The 26,824-nt window shown below is 40.7% G+C and overlaps 1 protein-coding gene across 4 annotated transcripts; it reads right to left on the bottom strand.

Moving 5' to 3' along the window:
• Positions 1–2,287: 2,287 nt before the first annotated feature.
• On the bottom strand, positions 2,288–25,244 carry RGN (regucalcin). Of its 4 annotated transcripts, none has more exons than XM_037899073.2 (7): positions 24,856–25,244; positions 19,725–19,890; positions 12,373–12,555; positions 11,191–11,406; positions 9,399–9,530; positions 4,045–4,199; positions 2,288–2,625 (listed from the first exon to the last, which is right to left on the bottom strand). In XM_037899073.2, the coding sequence occupies exons 2-7, from the start codon at positions 19,885–19,887 to the stop codon at positions 2,575–2,577; spliced, it is 900 nt and encodes a 299-aa protein (XP_037755001.1). In that variant the 5' UTR covers positions 19,888–19,890; positions 24,856–25,244; the 3' UTR covers positions 2,288–2,574. The 4 variants fall into 4 exon arrangements, with proteins under 4 accessions (XP_037755001.1, XP_043393652.1, XP_037755010.1 ...); XM_043537717.1 differs by lacking the exon at positions 24,856–25,244 and adding an exon at positions 24,564–24,656 and having other exon boundaries at positions 19,725–19,891; XM_037899082.2 differs by lacking the exon at positions 24,856–25,244 and adding an exon at positions 24,535–24,652.
• Positions 25,245–26,824: the final 1,580 nt, after the last annotated feature.

The following is a 26,824-nucleotide window of genomic DNA, read 5'->3' as shown; positions in this document are numbered from 1 at the left end:
ATCCTTTCTGGTAGTTTGGTAGCCCCAATTCCATAGCGACTGGCATCTTGTAAATACACAGCTGGTGTGCAATTATCTGGAAAGAGAGAGATGCACATTTCATTCTGCCACTTACGAGTTGTTTGGTCATTGCAAAATTTCATTGTGCTCCTGAAAAGTGAAGCAAGTAATTATTGTCCTTCCTTCCGGATCTGAAGCAAGTGATAATTACTTGTCCTTCCTCCCCGACTGCTATTAAAATCTGTAGCCTATCTGGAATAAAACTGATTGCTTCCAAAACAGATGCTGCTGTTACCCTAAATATGGAAATTTCAATACCCAATCCTGATGGGAGACTATGCCAGCAGTTCACCTTTAAAAAAATAGTGCTCCAAATATTTTAGATTATCCTCTTATCTATCTAGGTTCTTACTGTGTTGAATGGACATTGCTGTATCTCCAATTCCTCCAAGCCTTCTATGGATAAAATCTCTGTTAGTCTCATAAATTTGTGAGAAGCTCCCAGTAATCCTGATATAGTCCCAATTTCTGTAACCCAACTGCCCTGGAAAATGAAGCATTTTTAGGGGACTTTTATGCCCCTTCAGAAGTTTTTGGTCAACATTGTTTTTGATAAAAATTGGGTTTTCAACTAACATTTTTCATGGAAAAAAAAAAGTGTTGGCTTTCTGGGGAAAATTTTGATTTTTCATCAAAAACTCTAAAGCCAAAAACCTAAATATAACGTGGAACTTCATGGGAGTTTTAGTTTGGTTGCCTCATGTTCCCATTCTCCTCTATAGGCCAGGCTCCCTTGTCAGACTACATCTCCCATGATGCAGGTAGGCCAGAGACACTCCAACAGGGGAGACCATAGTGCCTCATGGGAGATATAGTCTGACCAAGATGTCCAGCGTACAGAGAAGAAGAAAAAAAAAGTGTAAGAGTCACCGTGGCAGCATTTCCAAATTGAAATTTTACAGTTTTCAGTCAAAGTTTTCCAGTATTTGAATTTTTATTGAAAAACTGAAGTTTTCCACGGATTTTTTTCTTCTGGTCAGCGGTACGTGCTGCATTTAGGAAGAACCATGATTGGTACGGTTTAAAAACCTGAAGTGGATAAGACAGATTTCATTGTTGAATGGGAAAAAAAAAACAAACAACACCTCATGTGTTTGTGCATGTGACCTGTATTAATGCCTCAGAACATAAACAAGGAACTTGAGAGGAAGACAGCTCATCTCCTCTTTACTGCTCTGTGGATAAGAAAAGCACAACCCCTTTACCCCCCCAATTTTTTTTTTTTTTTTTTTTTTTTTTTTTTTACAGGTGAACTCTAGTGAGATGGATGGACATGGGAGATGTATGAAACCAGGTTCTTCAAGGTGAAAGAGTATATTGCCTGGATAGTGCAAGCTAGTTTGCATTGCCCACTGCAGTTACTCTTCCTATTCTGAAGTTACGGGGATGGCTATGTTAGCTAATGCAGTTAGCAGACACCTTTCATAGGCACTAATTTAACCAATAAAAGTCTAAGTTACCTACGAAAACCAACTATATAAAACAAGCTATTTAAAATTAAACATCACTCGCTAAATTATATTACAGTAACAAATATTTTCTTTACTGTGAATGTACACAGTGGATAATTTATGTGAAGCTTTGAAAGCTTGATTGAGAGAGGTAGCAAGCAAATGAAGGCAATAAAAAAATTTTCAGCAGTGACTCAATATACTATATGTAAGGCTACAATTATGTCACAGAGGTCACGGATCCGTGACTTCCACTGATCTCCGTGACATTTTCTGCCTCCAGGCTAGAGCTCCCAGCCCCTGAACTGGTGGGGGCAACCCTGCAGCTGCCCAGCTGTAGTTGGCAGCCAGCAGATCCTGCACCTGCCGAGCTGTGGCAGGCAGCTGGGGGACCCTGCAGCTCCCAGCCGCGGTGGGTGACCCCCATGAGTGCCCAGCCACCTCAGGAGTGAGGGGACCCCACAGCCGCCCAGCCTGGGGGCAGGAGGACACCCATAGTTCCCACAGCGGTGGGGGACCCCGGAGCTCCCACTGACCACAGCAATGGGGGATCTGGGAGCCCCAGCAGCAATGGGTGCTGAACCCGCCTTCCTATTTTGTCAGGGATATTTTTTGTGAAAGTCAGGGACAGGTCACAGGCTTCCATGAATTTTTGTTTATTGCCAACGACCAGTCCCTCACTTTTACTAAAAATATCTGTGACAAAAACTTAGCCTTAACTATAAGCTACAAATAGAAAAGGGATGGTAGAGCAAACAAGGCAAAAAATACCACTGTTCAAGTTATATTCCAAAGTTTATTAAGATGAGAGTGATTTTAGTGTTATAGAAAATTACAGGAGATATTTAAAGTTACACAAGAGACCAAGAAAACAAAGAATTTTGAAAAATTTGATGCATTTCAAAAGTTGCTTCATTTATCCGTTTCTGCCAGAAGTCTACCCACAGAGCTGTGGTTTCAAATGCAGGAGATGCAGAATTCCAGCTCAAGTACTTCTTTAATATGTTTCTTGCTTAAGCTGCTCCTGCTTTTGGACGTGTACTTTGTTCTGAAGAGTGAATATTTAACCTGCAAATGAATGTGGTGGGATTCCTTTCACCCCTAGTCCAGTTATCTATTTAAAAATAAGGGAGAGAGAGAAGATAATTGTGATGATTCATGTATCTTTCCACAGAGTCATTTGTTTTAGAAGACTGTGACCGACTTGACATCCTGCAATTTTCTACATTACAACCCATCACCAGATATTAATTTCAACCCACTGCTGTTTCCAAAGAACCGTAATTTCTATGCCATTGCCCATTTTCCTGACAACCCTCTTTCAAACACACTTGGGTCTCAATCCTACAATTAAAGAAAAGGAGTACTTGTGGCACCTTAGAGACTAACCAATTTATTTGAGCATAAGCTTTCGTGAGCTACAGCTCACTTCATCGGATGCACCTACCTTACAATTGATTGTGTACAGCTACAGGGGTGTGCCTGCATGCAGTCAATTGCAGGATCAGGGCTTTAAATCCACAAGGTCTGTGCAACAGGCTGGCCTGCCCCTATAAGAGCCAGGAGGCCTGGGGCTAGCCAACCCTGTTCAATCAATTCAATTGCAACAATTAGCTGCCTGCCAAGCTAAGGACTAATTGGGTCAGGGGACAAGGCTGAAACATCTGAGACCCAGAAAACTCAGTCTGGGGAAGGAACCACAGGGAGCAAGATGGGCTCCTGTGAAAGGCCCTGAAGCAGGGTCTGGAGGAAACAAGGGATTCAGCCCTCAATTCTAGAGCAGGGAAGACAGAGGGGCTGAGTGTATGAGGGGGGCTCCAGGGAAAGCAGCCTGGGAGTCAGTGCTCTATCCCAGAGCAGAGACACTTAAAGATGGCCCAGGAGGGGCTGGGAACTGAGCCCAGAGGATAGGCTGAAGAGGAGCCCAAGGAGCGCAAAAGAAGTTTGTTTGGGCTTCTGAAGGGGGCTGAATTCAGTGACCCAGCTGGAGAGCTGAGTCACATGAATCTCTGGGAGAAACAGAAAACATAGGGGAGAGGCAGTTGAGGCGGGGGGACATGTGCAGCACCACACTTGGTGAGCAGAGGGCGCTACAGGGCATGCGTGCCCTATGCCAGTCACCAATTTAAAAAACAAAAAAATCCTAGCAAACTAAGTTATAAATAACAGTTTGGTAGATAACACATTGTCTCCTACTTTGTGTTAAAACAAAAATTCTCTACAAGTTTTTGCCCTGCTAAAGTTGGGAATTTTTTTTAAAAGTAGAGGTTTTTTGGTACAGAAAATGATGATTGTACAAGACATTAGCTATGTCAGTATTGTTACAAGTTTAGAACCAGTCTACCATGTAAACATGAAAAGACTAGCAATTTTCTAAATACAGCAGTAGGGACCAAAAAACTGAAAGTCAAAAAACCAAGAACAATAGTTTTAAGTGATATGGTACGTTCAGACTGACCCCCCCCCCCCCCAAACCAAAATGTATAAGAAAATTCGTTATGGTCTTTTAAAAGAAAGGAAATAATTTAATCACCTTGAAAATACCACCAGCCTGTGGTTGCCGTGAAAACGATTCATCATCCATTCCTTGACATGCAGAAGTCACATACATTTCTGAATAATCCTTTCCACCAAAGCAGCAGGAAGTTGTCTTGTCAACAGGCAGCTTCACAGTCTGGATTCTTTTTCCTGGAGGGGAGAAAAAAAAAAAAGAAGAAGCTTTTTGTTGGTTTATTTTCTACAAAGAATTTAACAAGATTGCCAGTAACTAGCGTAGAACCCTATGTTGCACAGAAATGCCAGGTTTGGGGTGGAAGGAAAAGGGGGAGACCTGTGTAATTTAGCAGGCTGAGTGTGAGGCTGGGAAGAATTCAGAGTTCCATTCTTGATTCTGTCATTTACTCCCAGTATAGCCTTTGGCAAGTCACTTAATCTCTGTTTCTGTAAATGGGGCCTGATCCAAAGCGTACTGAGGTCAGTAGGTGTCTTTTTCCATAGTGTTAATAAATATTAGCCTTTCATTATTTTTCTATGTTAAACTCTCATAATTCTGTTACCCAAAATCCTTTTTATGTTGTGTGTCTATAAATGCAGTCCCCTGTATCTATGAAAGTGAAAAATTCTATCCTTAAACTGAACTTAGTATGTGAGCAACGCTCAGGAATGTATCTAATTAAATATTGGGATGTGCCTAATTATTCCCTGCATCTCTCAGTTTGAGGGAGTGTCCAGATGACCGGGAAGGTATCCCTCAAAATTAATGAAGGGACCCTACAGAAAAACAAGACTGGGTACTTGATAAGGGGTGCTTATTATCCAATTAAGTTCTGAGATTGGTAAGAGGTATTTGTTATTGCAGATGTTCCTGTAATGAATGAAATAATGGCCCCCAGAAAGATGTTTTAAGTTTTAACTCATTAGCAACTGCCTGTTGCCATAGCTGTCAGTAATAACGACTGGGTCAAAAATCCCTTTGGGTTATCAATCAAAACGGAGATACCATAAAAAGACATTCTATAAGTAATGAGGTAAACTAAAATATCAAACTGTACACATTGTGGGAAAGTAATTTTTCACTCCAAAAGGAATTTCTTTATCTCACACCCTATAAAAGGAAAGATTCTGGGAGTTAGATTGCAAATTAAAACTGCCAGCATTCCACCACTTACAGCGATGTCAGCTTTTCACCATTCACAAAGACTGGTAAAGTAAACTTTGCTTCTGTAGTCTGCATAGTGCTGGTATTACTCTTGGATTGATAATCTTTAAATAATTCCATCTGAGCCTGTTATTTTGACATCTCGCATTATTATTAAATTCAAACATGGAACAATAGGCTTCAATGGGCTTTGGATCAGGCCCACATAAAACAGGGATGATAATGATTATCTGAACTTTGTAAAGCACTCAAATGTCTATATAATTATTACAGAGACTCAGGATACTGACATGCCAGTGGTCCACTTAGCCCAAGGATAAGGTTTCTGGCAGTGGCCAGTACTAGAGGCTTCAAAAGAAGTTTCAAGAAACTTCATAACGAAAATATATACAGGGGAAATTCTTTTTAATCTCAAGCAGTAAGTGCCTGTCTAAGGCCCTGAATCATGAGGGTTTATACCCATTACATATTTTTATCCTATTTATCATATAGATATTTCATACTTTTACTGAATTCTGCTGAGGTCTTGTGTTTTCTTTAAATACATTGCCCCCCCCCTCTCTCTCCACCCCACCCCCCCACCCCCCAACCCCCAATGTTGGTAATCCTTGCAGGTAGAAGCAATGTAATAATATATTGAAAGTTTAAAATACAGCATTTTATGGTGAAATACTTTAGGAGTGAAAACTCCTAGCTCCGCTGTAGTCAAAGGGAGTTTTGACATGACTTCGCCAGGCCAAGATTTCATGTTTGTATTTTAAATAAACAGATAGTAAACAAAATTATTTTAGTTTGCAAGAATACTTTTGTTGGCTCATCCAACAAGCTACTCTTATTTCCTTTTCTAAACGAAGTACCAACACAAACAACAACAGTTACTTGGTCCATGTTTGATAAATCAAGTCCTTAAATGAGATTTCCAAAAAGGATGAGTGAGATTTTTCCATGTCTCATTGAAACACTTTGCGAATTTCTTGTCACAAGAGTTAGATACATTTTAAAAACTGCCTTAAAATTAATCCCACAAAGTCAAGTCTGCTTCAGTAATGGACAAAAAAAGATTCTCATGTATATCCTGAATAGTCCACATGGTTTGAGAAGCATCTTGGGCTCCCTGCATCTATATAATAAATAGCATCTTACATTTTTACAATACCTAAAATAAACTGACAACTGAGGGCATGTCTACACAGCCCCACAGTTCAACTATGGGGGTGTGAAGTGCAGCACACTCTACTATGCTGCGCTCTAAATGCAAGTGCAAACTAAAGGTTCGTATTTTGTCTGAACTGTGCAAACTAGATATCTTTTGGTTTGCGCGTGCAGATACTATAATTCCATCTCACCACTATTTAATCCAGTTATCTCCAAGGATTGCTTAAAAAAAAAAGATGCCAAATAAACAAATTTCCTTGTCTATCCACCTCCACCCAAATGCTCCCAAATCCAAATTTCACTGAGTAAAACCTGAAAATCCCCTTTCTAAAAATGTCCCATCTTCACCTTAGCCCAATTGTTTCACGAATTTTTCTGCCATTGGCTAAAAATAAAATAAGCCATACACTGTTTTATCAATTCAATTGGCCATTAACTACAGAAGCGAAAGACATCTTTGCTTAGTCCAAACCGACAAGGTGAGAATATTAGTAATCTAAAATAAACTAAAGTGATATGTATAGACTAAATATATCAGGTTAAATCCCTGGACTTTCAAATGTGTAGTCTAAATAAGACAGTAATACCACACTCCTTTCACTGAGAAGGACAAGTAGTGGGGAGCATCTATTCAAATAGAGACAACAAGAAAACGAAACTCTACAATGCAGTGAAAAACCCTCAGAACAAAAACCCATCCACACACAAACATACTGTCAAGTGTCAAATGTCCAAGCCCACATCAGCCAAGTGCATTTTGACTCCAGTTCTCTGTTGACCTAAACACCCTATAACTTTCTCCAGAGAAGAAAAACATAGGAATTGTCACTCTAGATCAGAACGATATCCTGTCTAGTCTGATATCCTGCCTCCAACAATGCACAGCACCAGACACTTCAGGAGAAGGTACAAAAAACACTATAATGGATCATTGTGAAATAACCTACCCAAAGGGGAAGTTTATTCCTAAAACCCATCAGTTAGTGGTTTCCTTATGCTCTTACATATGAGGGTTTACTCTCCTTATTAACAAACAAGCTTCCTAGCTATATAAATGTTTAATCCATTCTGCTCTTGGACTCAATTCTATCTCATGCCAGTGAGTTCCACAGGTTGTGTTTAGGTAGTATTTCGCAGCTTTCAATAGGTTACAAGGGATTTTTAATGAAAATGGAAAGTACTTGTGTTATAAGAAAGGGTAAGTAGGAGCAGCTAATTTACTTTTTCTATACCAATCATTCTTTTGTACACCTCTACCATGACCCCTCTTATTCATCCCTTCTGTAAGCAACCCTAATTTTTTCAATCTCTTCATTACTTTAAATTGTCTTCATCACCCATCCTTGAATGGTTTTTATTTCTGCTATTTTTAACATAGTTTGAATAGAACAGAACACAGTATTTCACGTGTGTACCCATGATTTTTATTAACATTTTCAGTATTATTTTCTATCCTATTTATCCACATTCTGTTTGCATTTTTGACAGCTACTGTGTATTAGACAGAGAGGTTTTCATGGAGCTGTCCACAATAATGCTCAGGTCTTCTTCCTGACTAGTAAGTTAATTTAGAATCACGCAATATGTATAGACAAATTGTGCAATTAAAATCTTCCTTTAAAATACGTATTACCTTGTCTTTGTCAAAATAAATTTCATAGGCCATCATGCTGCCCATTCACTTAGCTTTGTCAGGTCTCTTTGTAGTTCCTTACAGTCTTTTCTGAGTTTGACTAAACCTAATCATACCTCTCAACCTGCCAAGTCCCAAATGTGGGAAGATACACGTGACAAAGACTCAAAATGAGGGAGGCAAACACCTAAGTGCACACACATGAATGATTCATGCTGGAAAGTTAAAATGCTGTGGGACACTAAAGAACTTTATAACCTCCATTCCATGATTCTATATTTATGGTGTAAATAGTTTAAACAATAAAAGTGAGGAGAACATAGGTAACCTTTGTGCATGTGTCAAAGGGGGTACTAGCTAAATAAATTTGTGTCATCAGCCATTTTTGCCACTTCACTGCTTACCCCTTCTTCCAGACCATTTACCAATACAGGAACTCTTTACTTAAAGTTGTCCCGGTTAACGTCGTTTCGTTACTGATCAATTAGGGAACATGCTCGTTTAAAGTTGCGCAATGCTCCCTTATAACATTGTTTGGCAGCTGCCTGCTTTGTCCACTGCTTGCAGGAAGAGCAGCCCGTTGCAGCTAGCTGGTGGGGGCTTGGAACCAAGGTGGACTGGCAGCCCCCTTTCAGCTTCCCGTTCCCCTAAGTTCCCTGTGCAGCAGCCACCGAGCAGGCTACCAATTGCCGGCAGTTCAGCTGTGCCTCCCCCCACTGCCCTGTGCTGCTCCTACCCTCTGCCTTGGAGCTGCTCCCCAAGCCTCTTACTTGCTGTGCCCCCGCCCCCCCCCCGCAACCCATTTACATTAATTCTTATGGGGAAATTAAATTTGCTTAACGTCATTTTGCTTAAAGTAGCATTTTTCAGGAATGTAACTACAACGTTAAGCAAGGAGTTACTGTATAGTAAACACTGGTCTCAGACTGAAAAATGTCAGACTACTAATTCAAACAAATATAATAATCAACCAAAGGCCAACAAACATGGGGAATTATAGAAACAGTTCAGCTACACTACCATCTAATGGCCAAGTTGCAAAAATACTTCTGCAGCTTCTATTACTTAATGAATATGTAAAAACCCATCTCAAACCTGTCATTTTGGCTGCTATCAGAACTCTTCAGTGGATACACATTTTTATATGTTTTATATGTTTAACAGAAGCTAGCATGCTGATGACAAAGGTTACGAATCCATGACAAGACTAACTTTTAAGAGGAAGAACTTTAAATGAAATCATTCCACATCATTTTTTGTAGCCACTACCAAAGAAGAGTAGATATGTTTACAAAATTAGCATTGGAATGAGCATTTAACATAAGAGCTGTTCATCCACAGTAGATTATGAGTACAGACACACTTCCAGAAAAGCCCATTATCCAACTACCCCTTAGCTTATTTAATGCAAAATTTCAGTTCATCCTCTGAGAAGAATTACCTGTCTCAGGGTCTAGACGGATCACTCTCCCTCCATCATAACAGGCTACCCACAGTTTGCCTTCTGTATCAATACACATTCCATCAGGGATGCTTTCTTCCTTTTCTAGCTTGTACATACTCCTGCGATTGGCTGCAAAAGAAAATCAACAGGCATCATACACTACGTGAGATATTAAGTTATTGTGAGTTAACATTTTCCTAAGTCATACTCCTAGAAATAGCTCAGAAGGATGATTTTCTAATGCTGCACTGAATCCAGCTCCCTGCAGTCTTGCAGATGAGAGAGAGAGTATATAAACCAGTTTGTTTCTGCAGACGGTTATTATTCAGCTTGACAGCCTGCAAGTCAGTTTGACTGTCAAACACACAACAATTATTTTTGGTACTCTTCTGATATGTCAACCATATTTTTCCCCTAACTATAAATCAGGGAACTATTGAATATATTATAGGACTTAATAATTTGTGAATTCCAAATTTGACTCTTTTCTACCTATACAGCATTTTATAAGCTGTCTGGGCCATTTCATAATTGGATTTTTTCAGTCACACATAGAACTGGAGCCATCTCAATAAAGAGATTCCCAGAACACACCACTAATTGTTCCAACACAAAGCTGACATTCAAATATATAAATCAACAGAAAGTTAGGAAAACTATGAACTCAAAGAGACAATGTCAATTTAAAAAAAATTGCACTTTATATGAACATTTTACCACCCACTATTATTACAAGATATTAACAAAAGAAAATCCAACTGTTCTAGTCTGTTTATTCTGCGTTTTGACAATTGACTGTCAGAGTCAGTTTGTTCCTAGGTTTCCTCTGCTGCGTGGGGCTTTTTAATATAGAAAAATGTGATTGTAAACCACAAATATGGTAGTGGGACTTGGGGCAGACATTGTACCTAAAACTAGTTTAAGCTCAATTTTAAAACTGACCAGATTTCAAACTGATGGTGTTCCTTTAAACCAAATTATTATGGTTCATGTTACTTTAAATCAAATTTTTAGAATCCAAGTTGGAGGAGCTTTTCCATTTGCCCATGCCTGTGAAAAGACCTTGAGGTTATGGTGGTGTTTTTTTGTTTTGTTTTTTTCCCCCATAAATGAGGGAAGATGGTGTTTGAGTTACTGCTTTTCAGCAGTTGGTTGGCTCTCTAGGATCTTCTTCAGTTAGGGATTTCCATTTTAAAACAATATATGAATGCACATACTATGCTGTTACTCTGAAACCACACTATAAAAGTGTAGCACATTTTATACGTTGAAAAGATGCACTACAAACTTCTCTGCTAATTCACCTACTGTTTCATAACAGGCAGCATAGCCACTGGAGAAAAATGAGGCAAAAATGCTTCACACTTGATAACACAGGAACATTAGAAGTGAATTGTGAGTGTATAATCAATGAATGTACAATTTACAGGCTCAGCATAGACTGCAATGGATAAAATGAATTTTAACAAATTATTTCAGGTCAATTATTAAATATATAAATTTAATAATGTCCTAATATGAACCAACCCATCTAATTACTCTGAGCCAGGAACCTACTTAGATAAGCTGTTTTTTTAACCCAGTTTCTGCTAACTTGTTTTAAACCGGGTTTTGATGTCCAGAATGGATGAAGCCAAACCACATTTAAACTAACTCAAAAAATAATGCTCTAGGACCACAGGTGTAAGTAGGGCCTGGGTCACAATTGATTTTTTGCTTACTAGTTGAAAGGAAAAAACTGCACAGAAAGTAACTTAAAAATATTTTAGCATAAGAAAAGAATTCATACAAATTTTTCCTGTTTGCAGGTCATAATCAAAGGCATCCACAGAGAAGGACAGGCTATCAATGTAAAAGAAAGTCTTGTGATCCAGTGACCAATCCAAGCCATTAGAGATGTCCACCTGATCAAAATGCTTCACTACAGAATGATCAGGGAAGAGTGTATACAGAGCACCTTGGTGTCTCTCTAGCACAGCAGGTCGAATCTCCTCAGCCATGGTACCTACAAAAATGAGAGGGTCATTCATTAGAAAGCACAGCTTCACAGAAACCAAATGCACTCCTTTTACAGTGGCAATGACTGCCTCTTTGACATAAACTTCCCTCAAACTTTGACTAGGTTTTCTCCTTTAAACATTCAAAGAGATTTAGTTAAAACCAAAAGGGAGAAGGCAAATTTGATTGTGTGCATTTAACAGAGCATGATGAATAAAATTAAAGATTTTTTAAAAATTGTGGCTGCAAAGGAGTTGAAGGTAATCATGCTAGCATTGTTAATTATCCAGTGTTTTCAAACAGTAAGATGGTTGTCACAATTTAATGCCCCTCCTCCCCCAAACATAGGAAAAAATTGCACCAACTTTAGAATCAGGGCTACAAAAAGTCTTAAAATCTTAAATGACAAGTTATGCCACAAATAGAGATAATAGAGATAATTTTTTGGGGGGGGAGGGGGGGGAGGGTTTGGTAAGAGAAAATTGAAGTTAAACCTTGAAATTTCAAATGTATATCAGACACACTCTTCCTGTTTTGAAAACAATTTGCTGTATGCTTAAATTGTTTTTGAAAATATATTTATATTCAGTGTATGGGAAAAACAAACAAACAATAATCTGGCATAGCAAGTTTTCCACTGTAAACAGATTTGCATTGGTATTTTCCAAGTGCATTCAAAACAAGTCATGAATGCCAACACTGAAGACAAGAAAATAATTTTTATACGATGAAAGAATTTTTTTTTTTTTTTTTTTTTAAACAGAATAGAGCAGAGCTCTGGGGTATTACATTTTTAAAAGTGGATTAAATTAATATGGTATTTTAGAATTAAGATTTTCTGTGGTTTGAAAATAAGATGACAACCTCGACTTGAAAGACAGACACTTCCTACATCTGCCAGGGTTCTTTATAAATTGTCCCTAAAATCTGAGGAAAAAGTTCCAGTGCTCCTCAGTACATATGTCCAATATACCTGCAAAAAACCTCCCTGCAGGGTCCACTTTCCCATCATTGAATCTGTTGTTTGGTTTATCCTTGTCAACGTGAACAATGGTGGTTACTGACTGGTCTTTCCATTTTAAACCAGCAAACCTGGTTCCCAGGGTAACGACATAATCCCCAGATTTCCGAAGGGCCACGCTGCTAACAGGAGCATCTAGAGACAACATAAGAAAATGGGTGTGAGGGGAGACGTAAAATACTATAACTGTAGATAAAAAGCAGTCAGCCACCTGTAACCAACCTATGATTGCTCATCACATTCATAACCAAGGTTGACAAATATTTCATTCATATCCAGATGCTATTCTTCTATTCGTGATGTATTTGGCCAAATACAAAAGCACAAAATAATAATTGATAATTAATCTCACTTTAATTAACCTGTGCCTTCCTGGGTGACATGGTATATCTATCATTCACCACGACACACAAGAAGCTTGTATTATATGTACATGCTTATGCACACTTATGGAATTCCATTAGTGAGAACTATGAACTAATATTGCACACACAAAAGTAATCAAATTATATATTGAATTAACGTATAGACTGCAAGCTTCTTGGGGAAGGCATCATATTGTCCTGTGTGTGGGTAGGTAGGTAGGTAGAAGTACCTAGCAAGGAAGGATAATCCAATGGTTAGGGCACTAGCCTCGGTCTTGAGTGACCTGGGTTCGACTCCCTGCCCTGGCAGACTTCCTGTGTGACTCTGAGCAAGTCATCTCCTCTTTGTGCCTCAGTTCTGTACGGTGCTGTACAATGGGGATAATAGTACTTATCTCACTAGGGTGTTGTGACGATAAATGCATTAAAGATTGTGTGGTGCTAAGAATCTACAGTAACGATAAACTAGCAGGGCCTTTGGGGGCTACTGCAATACTGCTAATAGTATTGTTATTATTGTTTATTTATATTGCAGTAGAACCTAGAAGCCCCAGTCCTGAACAGGACCCCATTGTGCTATGCACTGTACAAACACAGAACAAAAAGCTTATATGGAGAACGAAGAGTTGATCAGATATACTATAAATTAAAAAAATAATTTCTATGCATCCTGATGGTTAAACTTATTTTTATTTCAATTAAAAAGATTTTTCTTTTAAAAAGAAACCTGTTTAAAATTATGTTATAATTGCAAACAAACTATGTTAAGGTCTAAAATATAATCTACTAAAATCACTTAAAATTAATTTTAAAAAGATAATATTCAAGAAGTACATGTTCTCTGGTAAAGATTTAAAAGGAAAGTGGCTGACAGAGCACCTGGAACCAGAGTTCACTGAAGGGCTAAACCAGCTTTTGAGAGCAGTAGCCTCTCCTGCAGGTGCAGAGAGAATATTTTCTTAAATTTCAAATTTATTCAACTAATTCAGCTCAATGACTAGCTCAGTCAAAGTTGAAAGACCGACTGGGAGTTGAAATTTTCTTGAAAAAGCAAGAATGCTTGTTTTCCTCTTCCAATCTATGAATAAAAATCAGGTATGCAAGGGAGGAGGAGATCTACTAATTCTAAAATCTTGGAAGAACACGGTGACCAGAAACTGACACTTGAACTCAATAATTACAGATAATACTTCCTTTCTTTAATATACTGAGCTAGTTTTAAATGCAAAACTAGTTTTGATAAACTTATTATGTAAGTATCAAGTACACGTAAGATAAATTCTTAGTTAAATAAAACTTAAAATGCTGTTTTTGTGCACTGAACTGAATTCCAATTTCTATACAAATGCAGCTTGACACAAATCATGAGTTAAAAAAAACTAAGCAAATAAGAAATGCCATTCATCATTTTCTAACAATAAAAAAAGCTATACAATTAAGAATGTGAATAAATGCATGTTAAGCTATGTAAATGCTTAAATAAAATGTGTGCATATATAGTCTACCCTACTGGTTAGCAAAAAGTACCAAATTATATCAACCACGGAGAATCATCCTTTCTTCAGGAACATAGCCAAAAAGTACAAATTCAAAACAAGATTAAAATCAATTATTTAAATAATATTTCCCAGTTGCTGATTTTAAATGAGGGTTAAAATCATGATTTAAATTGCTTTGACTGAACTCAATCCACCGTTTACAGTGGTGTGAAACCGAGTTTACCACAATAATAAATTAAAAAAATAAATGTGCAAGGTAAGATACTTACTGAGTTTCCATTTACATACTACAGCTAGTTGCTACTAAACTGATAGGCATGTTTGGATAGGTAAACATAATACAGTACATAAAAATAGAGAAGACAAGGCAAGGCAATTCAGATGCGCATTTTAAAAACTATTTCTGTAATAAAGTGGAAGCTAATTGTGTGTGAGACCATCCAAATGCCATTACTGTTTTTAACTAAACTGAACATGATTTTTTTTGCCCATATTAACCCCTGACCCCAGAGCACCCGCGGCGCCCCCGGGCCGTTCCCTGCCCCAGAGCATCCAAGTCAGGGGTATATAGCATAAATCATGGACAGGTCACAGCTGTGAATTTTTGTTTACTGCCTGTGACCTGTCCATGACTTACTAAAAATACCTGTGACTAAAACGTAGCCTTACTCATGACACGGGATGACAGTTTAAGATGTACCTAAGCCTAAACTCACTGCCCCAGTTTAATTTTACACGAGAGAACACTTCATTATTATAAAACAGCAATTTGCGTTCATGTGGATTGAAATGGCTACAAACACAGACTAAAGATGACCAGAGAAACTGCGTGACAAGCTTACCCTAGGAAGCTGGGGAAAAGAATGAGCTACTTACATAAAGAGAAACATGGAACACAGACAGAAACCAAAATGGGCCCACAGAACAAAAAAACCCTCAAAAAACTTTAGAAAAATTAGGACAGCAAAAGGGAATCTCACCTCATTAGGCTATTCAACTGACATGATCTCCCAGGACAACATGGAGCTTATGGCTAAAATCCACTAACTGTAACTAAGATGTTTTTAAAAATAGGTCAGGCTTAAAGATCTTAGGGCTGTTTCACTCTTTATTGGAACCCTGAGATGATAACCATAGAGTTCCTGTAAAAATACTTGAAGTGGAAAAAAGACTAGATGTATGAAAAGGAGTTGCTATAGAACAGAAAAACCCAGAGTAATACATATTGCAGCAGCACCTAATCAGTATCAGGACTCTACTAGGCATTGCAGTTCAACACACACAAACCAAGAGTCCCTGCCTTAAACTGCTTACAAATACCCACAATAAAAAGGGCTGGGGAAGATATCAATGGTAGCAGATCTTCCAGTGGAAAGATTTTTCCATCAGATTTCTCAGACAAAGGCAAGATGCTGTGCAGGTCTTTCAGATGCTGCAAACTGAATATGCGTTTTACTTCCTTTTACCTTTTGGCCTAGTCTACACTAGAAAAGTTAGGTCAGCATAACAACATTGCTCAGGGGTGTGAAAAATCTACCCCTTCTGAGCATTGTAGTTAAACTAACTTAAGTCCCCATGAAGACAATGCTAGTCAATGGAAGAATTCTTCCATTGACCAAGCTACCGCCTCCTGGGGAGGAGGATTAGGCTATGTATACACTACCCACATTACAGCATGGCCACGGCAGCGCTGTGACGTGAGCAGTATAGTCACACTTTATCGCAGTGGGAAAGCTCTCCTGGAGATTAAAAAAAAAAAAACCACACCCCTAACGAGTGGTGGTAGCTTTATCACCGGGAGCACAGCTCCCGGCAATAAAGTGCGGTTTATACTGGTGCTTTTCAGAGCTAAAACTTGTCGCTCAGGGGGGTGTTTTAGCGTTTAGCAAAAGTTTTAGCATTGAAAGTGGCAGTGTAGACACAGCTTTACTTACGCCAACATAACAAACCCTCCTGTTGGAGTAGGTAGTGTCTACACTGAAGCACTGCAGCTGTGCCACCGTAGTGTTTTAAGTGTAGAGAAGCCCTTCTATACTGTAAGTCACAAAATTGAAGAGATTGTAGTCTTTGCCTCTGAAAATATATATAATCTACTGCACCTTTAATGTACCATATGCTTTGTCTATGGTCTTCCAGAAACTATGGGTTTGTCTTCCGTCAATCTAGAGCTGCATACACTGCGCCAGCTTAAGTACGCTGGTCAGGGGGCATGGATTTTTCAGCCCTAAGAGACTTAATTAAGCCAGTTAGACCAGACCTAATCTGCCAGTGTTAGAGACTGAAACTGCATTTTTCTATCCTTTGCTATTCTCTCTCCTCCTCTTGTGTACATTTATTCTGTCTACTGAAAACCAGCACTGGATTTTAACAGAATGTGAGAGGTGAAAGCTACAGTAAAAGCCTTTTTTTAATCTGGCATGTTCGGGGAATGGGGGTTCCGGTAAGTGAAAAATTCCGGTTAACTAAGAGGGAGGGAGTCTGGGTGGAGGAGAGGGTGTGGGGATAGGGGCTGGCGCATGAGAGGGGTCTCGGATTGCTGGATCTGGGGAGCACTCCCCTCGGGTGGCTCCCTGCAAGCAGCAACCTGTCCCTGCTGTTCCCAGGCGGAGGCGAGGATAGAAGGCTCTGCACACTGCCTCTCTCCCACCCCGAGCACTGGCTCCACAGTTCCCATTGGCTGGGAACTTTCAAATAAACTTTCCCCTCCCCATCAGTTAAGAGATTCTATAAAAGGATATGTTAAAATGAAGACTTGGGTTTTAAATGTTGTGACTTCTTTTCTTTACTTCGTATGCATGATTACTAAATGTTAAGAGAGTTTTCTTTAATGGTGTACAACAAGCAAAACCGAGGCCCTGGCAACTGATTCCTGTACTCAAATTACTGTTAATGTTGAACCAACATGAAAAGAAAGAAAAATAACTTAAAAATCTTAACAACCCAAATACCCTATTCAATCTTTACAAATGACCCAATTACAACATTGTAGTGTTGCAGCATTGATGGGACCAAAACTGTGTTTTGACTTGTATCTGAATCATGCTACTGGAGAAGACAGGAAAATGTTCTGTATGTTTCCCCTTGATTTCAGATGCTTGCTATGGACAGAGTAAGGAAGCTGTTACTACTTTTTTTTTAAATTAAATAAATTTTTTTTAAATTCATATCCATTTACTAAATAAAATATCATTGAACATCTAGACCAGTGGTTCCCAAACTAGGGGCGCTGCTTGTTCAGGGAAAGCCCCTGGTGGGCTGGGCCGGTTTGTTTACCTGCCGCGTCCACAGGTTCGGCCGACTGCGGCTCCCACTGGCCGTGGTTCACCGCTCCAAGCCAATGGGGGCTGCAGGAAGGACGGCCAGCACATCCTTTGGCCTGCGCCACTTCCCGCAGCCCCCATTGGCTGAGAATGGTGAACTGTGGCCAGTGGGAGCCACGATCGGCCGAACCTGTGGACGCAGCAGGTAAACAAACCGGCCCGGCCCGCCAGGGGCTTTCCCTGAAAAAGCAGCGCCCCTAGTTTGGGAACCACTGGTCTAGATCATCCTGCATCTGTGTTAATATTACACAGAAACAGTGAAAGTTACTTATTTGGTTATTTTAAACGCACTGCTGATAGTCTCTGAAGGGACTGTATAGCTCAATTTCCCACTAGACACAGTGGAAGAATGGAAGAAGTGTAAGTGAACCCTGTTTTCCAGTCTTGGGTTAGGAGAACAGAGTGAAGGCTTAGATGTGACAGAAAAGGGGCGGGGGATCAGATGGGAGATATAGTGGGCAAAAAAGACATGTGTGCGCTTAACTTTAAACATGTGAGTAGTCCCACTGAGTTCAATGGGATTGGGGACATTACAGACACGACCTTTATATCAGCAAGACTGAAATTAAAATCTATTAAACAACTCTTGCACAATTCACCACTAAGTTGTTGCCCAAGATGCAAAAACTAAATATAAAATAACTAAGATAACTGCTCAGCATAGAAATCTAAGCTTCATTCTCTCTGTTAAATACAGTACCATTAGAACACAGAATATATCAATAGAGTTTAGTCATATTGTAAAAAAATAAAATAAAATCGGTAGGTGGCAGAGCTTTCCAGGGATTTAAGTAGAGCAGAGAATGATCCCTGGTTACTTTACACTCAACTGACCCATTAGGTACAATTACAGGTGATTAACAGGGAATTGACAAAAACAGAAAAGAAAAGTTGAGTAGAAATATCTTGTTTCTATAAAAGCCTACTATCTAGAAACAAAGTAAGGAAGAATAACTTTAACAGGTATAGCCAGTAAAACTTGGGATAAATATCAGACAAGAACTGATTTGGAAACTAAATTACCAAAAGTTTTTTTTATAGGATGTAAGAAATGTAATATAACATTTTGCACAAATTTAATTACTTCACAGTATAAATGAAATGCATGGGACTCAGACATACGACTGGGCTGGCAGAGATGTGGAAACAGAAGCATAGATGCACACATTCTAAACATCCAACATAGCCAACAAGCGTATACAGTACCAAGGAATTCTATACTAGTATAAAAGAATTAGAAGTGTCAGCAAAGGAGAACTCTATAACCTGTAAGATGCCATTTACTGCCTTTTGTCCAGTCCTCAAACCAGAAGTCTGAAGGAAGACACTACTACCTTCAAAGTTTAAATTAAGTAACTCCTAAATTTACAGGTATCTCAATTTACTGCTGATGGACAGACTAAGTTAACCAGACTTTTATGAACTGGAATCAGTTTCTTACAATACAGATTCATTATTAATAAAAAATTGTACAAAAAGGAAATCATATTACTTACAATTTTAAATTATCCATTCAAGTATGTTTTCTTTCATACTAGACAGGTTACATGGTCTATATTTTATGCATGATGTTCACAAGTATATTACCTTGTTTTCACAATAATGAATGCTAATGGCTTTTTGGAATGAATGTGAAGTTTATTAAATCTTGCAATTCAATGATGCAGGATCAGAACCTATGTGGATACATACCATTCCTATTCTAAATAGATGGCCAAGGAAAATGGATTACAACTGGTACTACAAAATTCAAAAGACAGGAATAACTATATGTAACCAAATAGCAAAAACCTAAATGTTAAATGAAACAAAACAGAAAAAAAAATAATCTTTAGGATTGGATCCAGTCAATCATGAGTTTACTGGTCTTGAAGAGACACTGCAAAGCCCACTCCTTTCCTCCAAAAAAGTGTGATGGCCATGAATTGTAGTGAATGTTCTTTCTTCCCCCAACACTAAACAACATGGAATTGTTCGGTATTTATGCACTTTTAATTTCTTTATGCACATGAGTCTAAGCTTTTTGGAAAGGCATATTTTATCAATCCAAAGAAAAACATTTACACTAAAAACATTTACATTTTGGCAATCCATGGCATCTTTTAAAAGCAGCTTCTTACCCACAGAAACACTTTGCACTTGCTTGGTGAATGAATTCCATCGGCAAATCTTTTTACCACTTATATCCACATATATAAGTGAGCTTTCCTTTTCTTCCCAGACCGGAGATTCTCCAATTTTGCAATTCTCATTGACAACACACTCAACCTTAATGGATGACATTTCCTGAGAGAAAAAGAATTCAAAGTCAGCAAAGCAAAACATTAATATGTGAAAGAAAATCAGCTTTAAATCCAATTTAAAGCTGAAATGAAATTGAACGTAAAATAATATTAATGTTTATTTTTTTCCCTCATGCTTTGAGCATGGTAATGCAGGCTGCTCTCTAAAGAGAGCCTTATCTACCTATTTTAAAAAAGCAGAGATTTTGGAGATCATCAAGTTGCTGCTATTCTTCCCTCATAGAAAGCAAATGAAGTAGACAGTGACTCCTGATCACCATCTGAAAATCAGGAGGCAGAAAAAAAATATCAACTTAATCCTGATTTTAGGTACTGAAGTCTCATGGAAGAGGGTTACCCTCAGGAAAATAGGACAGTTGCTGAAAAAGCAAATTAACTGGTAAAAGTGTGACTCTACCAAGGGTACAATCTGAACAGATGGGTAGCTGTGTCCCCTCAATTCCCCAACCTGGGGTGCTTTTTAATTTACACTGCTTTGCTGTGAGAGCGACCACTCCTGTCCGGCTTTCTCACACACAGCCTCCAGGATGTAAATCACTCCCAGCAGTAGGGTATGAGTGCAATAGCCAGCCACTCCTGAATTACACTTCATGGCAACACCAGCAAACTCCCAGTCCCAGACTTCCCCCCAGAAATATGCATCTTGTACTGCCCAGCCCCTTCCTGGACAATACAAGCTCATATAAAGTCTGTCATTTATGATATGCACAAATCTTCTTATCCCAAATGGAGTTTCCCAAACACTTCAATCCAAACACACTCATTTAGATCACAAGCACAAACTTTTGTTGGTGCCGGTGGATGCTCGCACCGCCCCCCCGGCCCTGCCCCAACTCTGCCCCTCCCTGCCTCTATTGTATCCCTCCCCGCCTCTATTGTATCCCTCCCCAAATCCCCGCCCTGGCCCCGCCTCCTCCCCCAAGCACGTGGTGTTCCCCCCACTCTCCCAGGCTTGCCGCATGAAACAGCTGTTAAGTGGCACAAGCCCTGAGAGGGACGGGGGAGAAGCAGGACCCAGCAGCGCGCTCAGGGGAGGAGGTGGAGCGGAGGTGGAGGTGAGCTGGGGCGGGGTGGGGAGCTGTCGGTGGGAGCAAGGCACCCATCAATTTTTCCCTGTGGGTGCTCCACCCCAGAGCACCCACAGAGTCGGCACCTATGATTTAGATAAAACAACACATGACTTGTAGTCTGTAGTTAATGAGGCACATTAAATCAGAATTAGTTACAAGGAAATAAAAGGTAAAAACATAACTAACTTAACAAGCTAGATCCGTGATCCCCAAACTTTTCAGGGTCACTTGCCCCTCCCCGAGCTGGGAGCAAGGCTGTGTCTCTGGGGGAGGGGAGGTGGACAGGGGGTCGAGGCTGGGGCAAGGAGCAGAGCCTCAGCTGAGAGCAGGGCCGGGAGCGGGACCTGAGCAGAGCTGGAGGGCAGAGCAGGGCTAGATGGCATTTCCTCCCTTCGCCCTGTGGGGGCTGGCCCAGGCCCACCACTCCACCCCAAATGTTCCTCCGTGTCCCCAGTTTGGGGATCTAGATGAATGCAAAGGAAACGTCTCTCTCCCGACATGTTCCAGCAGTCTTACTGGCTGAATCTCTTTTAGTCAGGATATCTCCACCAGTCCAATGTTGCTTCTTTTCTTCCTCAGGGGTTGATGATGATATAGGTAGAAAGCAAAGGAGAGAAATGATTTGGGGGTATTTGCCCTCTCCTCTTATAGCCCTTTCTCTTGCACAAGAATCCAGCTGATGTTCCGGAGCAGGGTGGATTTGAGTTAAATCGAATTGATTTAAATCACTAGTCAGGAAGACTCAATTTAATCATGGTTTTCTACAAAAAAGTGCATTCTTGTTGGTTGGTATAACCTTAATACATATTCTTCACAACTCAGAGATAGATGTAGGTTTCATTTTTAGAAGGTACACACTATACATTTCTGAACAGTGATTTATTTTGAAAACTTTTCAGATTAGTTTGACAGCTATATCAGAGAATGATTGTTTGGTTATTTCATTTACCAAAGGTAACTGAAGCAAATATTTCTGAAGTCATTGGGAGGTGAACTATCTCCAATTCAACAGGTTAATCATTAATATTTGGAGGATTTTCTTGCCAGGCTGTATTAGGAGGAGAACATCACCAGACAGAAATATAAACTGTATAACTAAAACATTAAGTATTCTGGATTTTTATCTTCAAAAGCAAACATATAATATTTTAACAAAACAAGCATATGTCCCTCACTTCTCACATTTATCTCTCCAGACTTCTTCTCCTTGTCCAGATCTATTCCGCCCCCTACAATCTTCTATTCACTGAACTTTTTGAAACTTTGCACTTTTAGAGAGAGGTAAGGGATTGACTCTGTGTACACAAATTTGCAGAGGGACAACAGAGTTGAAGTCTGCTATTTCTCACCTCTATATATTTAAAAACATTTTTGCTGTTAACAAGCATGTTACCTCTGGAGACACAAATCCACAGTTTGAGAACTGCAAAACTAAGCATCTCTGATGGTATCTTCTCGACTGAGCACTGAGTCCCATTGGGTAGATAGAAAGATTAACCTAAATAATCTATACAGAAGCCCCTGGAACTGCATAAAATTGGGTCCCTAATCCATGAACTATTGGAAGTCATTTACAAAACTTTTCTTAAACATTACATGAATATATTGTCTCATACTATAGAATTAGAATTTATAATCCCTATTCCACGATGAGATATCTTTGAGCTATAATGTATCTTAATTAAAACCATCTTTAGATAGTTTTTTTCCTCAAAAAGCATTTTATCAAAAAAATCAGATTTAAATAAAAAAAATCCGATTGTTTTGATTTTTTCTAAAAAAAAAATCATTGATTTGTATCCACCCTGTTCCGGAGACAGAAACCTGTGTGTCCAGGAACCTTAAACTGCTGCTTTGTCAAAATGTAGATTTTTGCTACACCGAAGAGAGGCCACTTAATCAGGTGATGGTCCATTTGATTTCACCGACACCTGGCTGAGGTGTTGGCTAGTCTTTTGTCTATGGGGAACTCATTTGTGTGACTGCTCTCCAGAACATGTCTTTGATAATATCCTATAGTGGAATCTTATATCTTTACATATAATGTTGCCACACACATTTTCACCAGGACAACAATGACCAGCAAATCATGAGTTTTCAAATGATACCTTACATAGCATGCTTTGAACAAAATTTAACTTAGTCTCATAAAAGGGGTGAACATAGAAGTACAGACTGTCAGTGAGTACCTAAGCCAGATTCAGAAGCATGATAAGGGCCTAAATAACTGACTGAGGACTCCATTATTATGTTCTTCCTACACAATTGCAAAGTTTCCATTTCGGGCAATTTAGGCCTTTAAGTCTGAGTTACCTATATAACATGCTTTAATTTTACTTTTTCCCCATGGGGTTTTCTTTTCTTTTTTAAGCTTTCAACTGATAGCCTAGTCAGGTCCCAAGGAGTTTATGATGTTCAATATGAACTTTAGTCCTCTGAATCCCAATAGTCACTGTCACACTTGATGTATGTGTTTGCAGGATTACTGGTACTACAAATATAACTAGTAATAAGCACACATGCAAGTGTTTGCAGGATCAGATTTCTACATCTATACAGAACATCTGTGCAATACAGTAACTTCAGAATTTATTTATGGCCATGATTTTTTCCTTTGTTCGTCTAATTGCATACAATTCACAAGTTTCAGACTAGCAGCCGTGTTAGTCTGTATTCGCAAAAAGAAAAGGAGTACTTGTGGCACCTTAGAGACTAACCAATTTATTTGAGCATAAGCTTTCGTGAGCTACAGCTGAATGCATCCGATGAAGTGAGCTGTAGCTCATGAAAGCTTATGCTCAAATAAATTTGTTAGTCTCTGAGGTGCCACAAGTACTCCTTTTCTTTATACAGTTCACTGCAACTCTTCTCCCCCTCGTGGCAAAAAACACCCTTATGTAAATGTCTTAGGTACTATACGTGGTTCCTACATAAATAAGCATCAGCAGCTAACTTGTTTAAAGTAGCCATGGAGTCGTTCTGCTTCATATGAAAGTGGGTTATATCTTTCATGAATTAGAAACAACAAGATTCCAGAGCGAACACTGTATTATTGGCATTTAAGCCAATACCAAAGATCGTGAGACCAGCTGGCTCATTTTATCCACATAGCTATGTAAATGTCTATACATATGTTTATGTTTCGAAATTATGCCTCCCGGCACTACATTTGCATAAGTTAAGTCTTCATGTCACAAGGTCTCAAAACAGGTTTCAGAGTAGCAGCCGTGTTAGTCTGTATTCGCAAAAAGAAAAGGAGGACTTGTGGCACCTTAGAGACTAACCAATTTATTTGAGCGTGAGCTTTCGTGAGCTACAGCTCACTTCATCGGATGCATACTGTGGAAACTGCAGAAGACATTATATACACAGACACCATGAAACAATACCTCCTCCCACGCCACTCTCCTGCTGGTAATAGCTTATCTAAAGTGATCATCAAAAGTTGCCAAGGCAAATCAGACAAGAGAGAAGCTAGCCAAGGAAAATACTCAATTTCAAACATGTTTCAGAGAGGCAACATTGTATGTCCTAACTCTGAATGCAACATTTAATACCTTTCCAACTCACTGCTAGGCAAAGCATTGCAAACCGTAGCCACAGCATTCCGGCTGCACACGGCGGGCTTCCCCGTCCACCTTTCCCTTTACTACACGCCCAGCTGATGCACTGTTTAAGATCAACTTCCACACACGGCTCGCATTTTAACCCTAGCCCCGCGACACAACAGCCCGTTAAAATGAAGAAGTCCCGTGGGGGGGGGGGGGCACGCCCACGAACGCAGTCACTCTGCCTTGGCCAAGCACGCTGCCTGGGGCGCTCAAACCCCCTGCCCGAAGGAGCCCTGGCTGGTGGCCCCTTTCCAGCCCCCGCGGTACCTGCTTCGGAGGAAGGCACGAGACCTGGGGAGAGGGGGTGGTTTCTTTGCTCCGGCGCTGGCTGCAGCCTCGGCGAGGACTAAGCACTTATAGCCCCTGACTCTGTTACTGGTTAACGCGGGTCACTCGCTGCATTTTTCCACTCCCCGCCCTGGGGGCAGCGGGCTGGCTCAGCACTTGTCCCAGGCCGGTGCAGGGCAGAGCCCGCTGGCGACGCCCCCAGCCAAAGTTCCGCCCGCCACCCGCGGCGGCAGCGGCGACAGACCCTGCAAGCGCCTCGCCGGGGCGCGCGCGCGCTCCCCACGAGGCTTCTCCGCCCACGCCGCTGCCCGCCCCGAGAGGCGCGCGCCCCCGCGATGGTCCCCAGTGCGCGCGCGGCGCCCTCTCCCCCGCGGGGCCGCGCCGAGCCCGGGTAGATGGGGGGGCGCTGGGCGGGTGTCTCGCGGCGGGGGCCGAGCTGCTGCTGTGGCTGCGGGGCGGGGGGCAGGGGAGAGACCCGAAGGCGAGGCCGGGCCTTGGCTGCAGCCAGAGCTGGAGCAAGGCTGGACCCACCGGGGCCAGGTAAAGCGGAGCCAAGGGGCAGTTCCGTGATTAGTGAGCACCCCCGTTGGCCGGGCTGTGTGGGTGCAGACAGTCTCCGGGGCGTGACTCCAGCCCCGTGTCAGGGCAGCTCCTCCCTTCCCACCTTCTTCACCCCTGCACGCCCAGCCGCCCTGCTTCTTAGCCAGGGGTTGGACTCTTCATAGAATCATAGAATATCAGGGTTGGAAGGGACCCCAGAAGGTCATCTAGTCCAACCCCCTGCTCGAAGCAGGACCAATTCCCAGTTAAATCATTCCAGCCAGGGCTTTGTCAAGCCTGACCTTAGAAACCTCTAAGGAAGGAGATTCCACCACCTCCCTAGGTAACGCATTCCAGTGTTTCACCACCCTCTTAGTGAAAAAGTTTTTCCTAATATCCAACCTAAACCTCCCCCACTGCAACTTGAGACCATTACTCCTCGTTCTGTCATCTGCTACCATTGAGAACAGTCTAGAGCCATCCTCTTTGGAACCCCCTTTCAGGTAGTTGAAAGCAGCTATCAAATCCCCCCTCATTCTTCTCTTCTGTAGACTAAACAATCCCAGCTCCCTCAGCCTCTCCTCATAAGTCATGTGTTCTAGACCCCTAATCATTTTTATTGCCCTTCGCTGGACTCTCTCCAATTTATCCACATCCTTCTTGTAGTGTGGGGCCCAAAACTGGACACAGTACTCCAGATGAGGCCTCACCAATGTCGAATAGAGGGGAACGATCACGTCCCTCGATCTGCTCGCTATGCCCCTACTTATACATCCCAAAATGCCATTGGCCTTCTTGGCAACAAGGGCACACTGCTGACTCATATCCAGCTTCTCGTCCACTGTCACCCCTAGGTCCTTTTCCGCAGAACTGCTGCCTAGCCATTCGGTCCCTAGTCTGTAGCGATGCATTGGATTCTTCCGTCCTAAGTGCAGGACCCTGCACTTATCCTTATTGAACCTCATCAGATTTCTTTTGGCCCAATCCTCCAATTTGTCTAGGTCCTTCTGTATCCTATCCCTCCCCTCCAGCGTATCTACCACTCCTCCCAGTTTAGTATCATCCGCAAATTTGCTGAGAGTGCAATCCACACCATCCTCCAGATCATTTATGAAGATATTGAACAAAACCAGCCCCAGGACCGACCCCTGGAGCACTCCACTTGACACCGGCTGCCAACTAGACATGGAGCCATTGATCACTACCCGTTGAGCCTGACAATCTAGCCAACTTTCTACCCACCTTATAGTGCATTCATCCAGCCCATACTTCCTTAACTTGCTGACAAGAATACTGTGGGAGACCGTGTCAAAAGCTTTGCTAAAGTCAAGAAACAATACATCCACTGCTTTCCCTTCATCCACAGAACCAGTAATCTCATCATAAAAGGCGATTAGATTAGTCAGGC

This window comes from Chelonia mydas, chromosome 1, assembly GCF_015237465.2.
Source record: "Chelonia mydas isolate rCheMyd1 chromosome 1, rCheMyd1.pri.v2, whole genome shotgun sequence".
Lineage (NCBI taxonomy): Eukaryota > Metazoa > Chordata > Testudines > Cheloniidae > Chelonia > Chelonia mydas.
The sequence above is the reverse complement of the archived record's forward strand: the minus strand, read 5'-3'. Positions and strand labels throughout refer to the sequence as shown.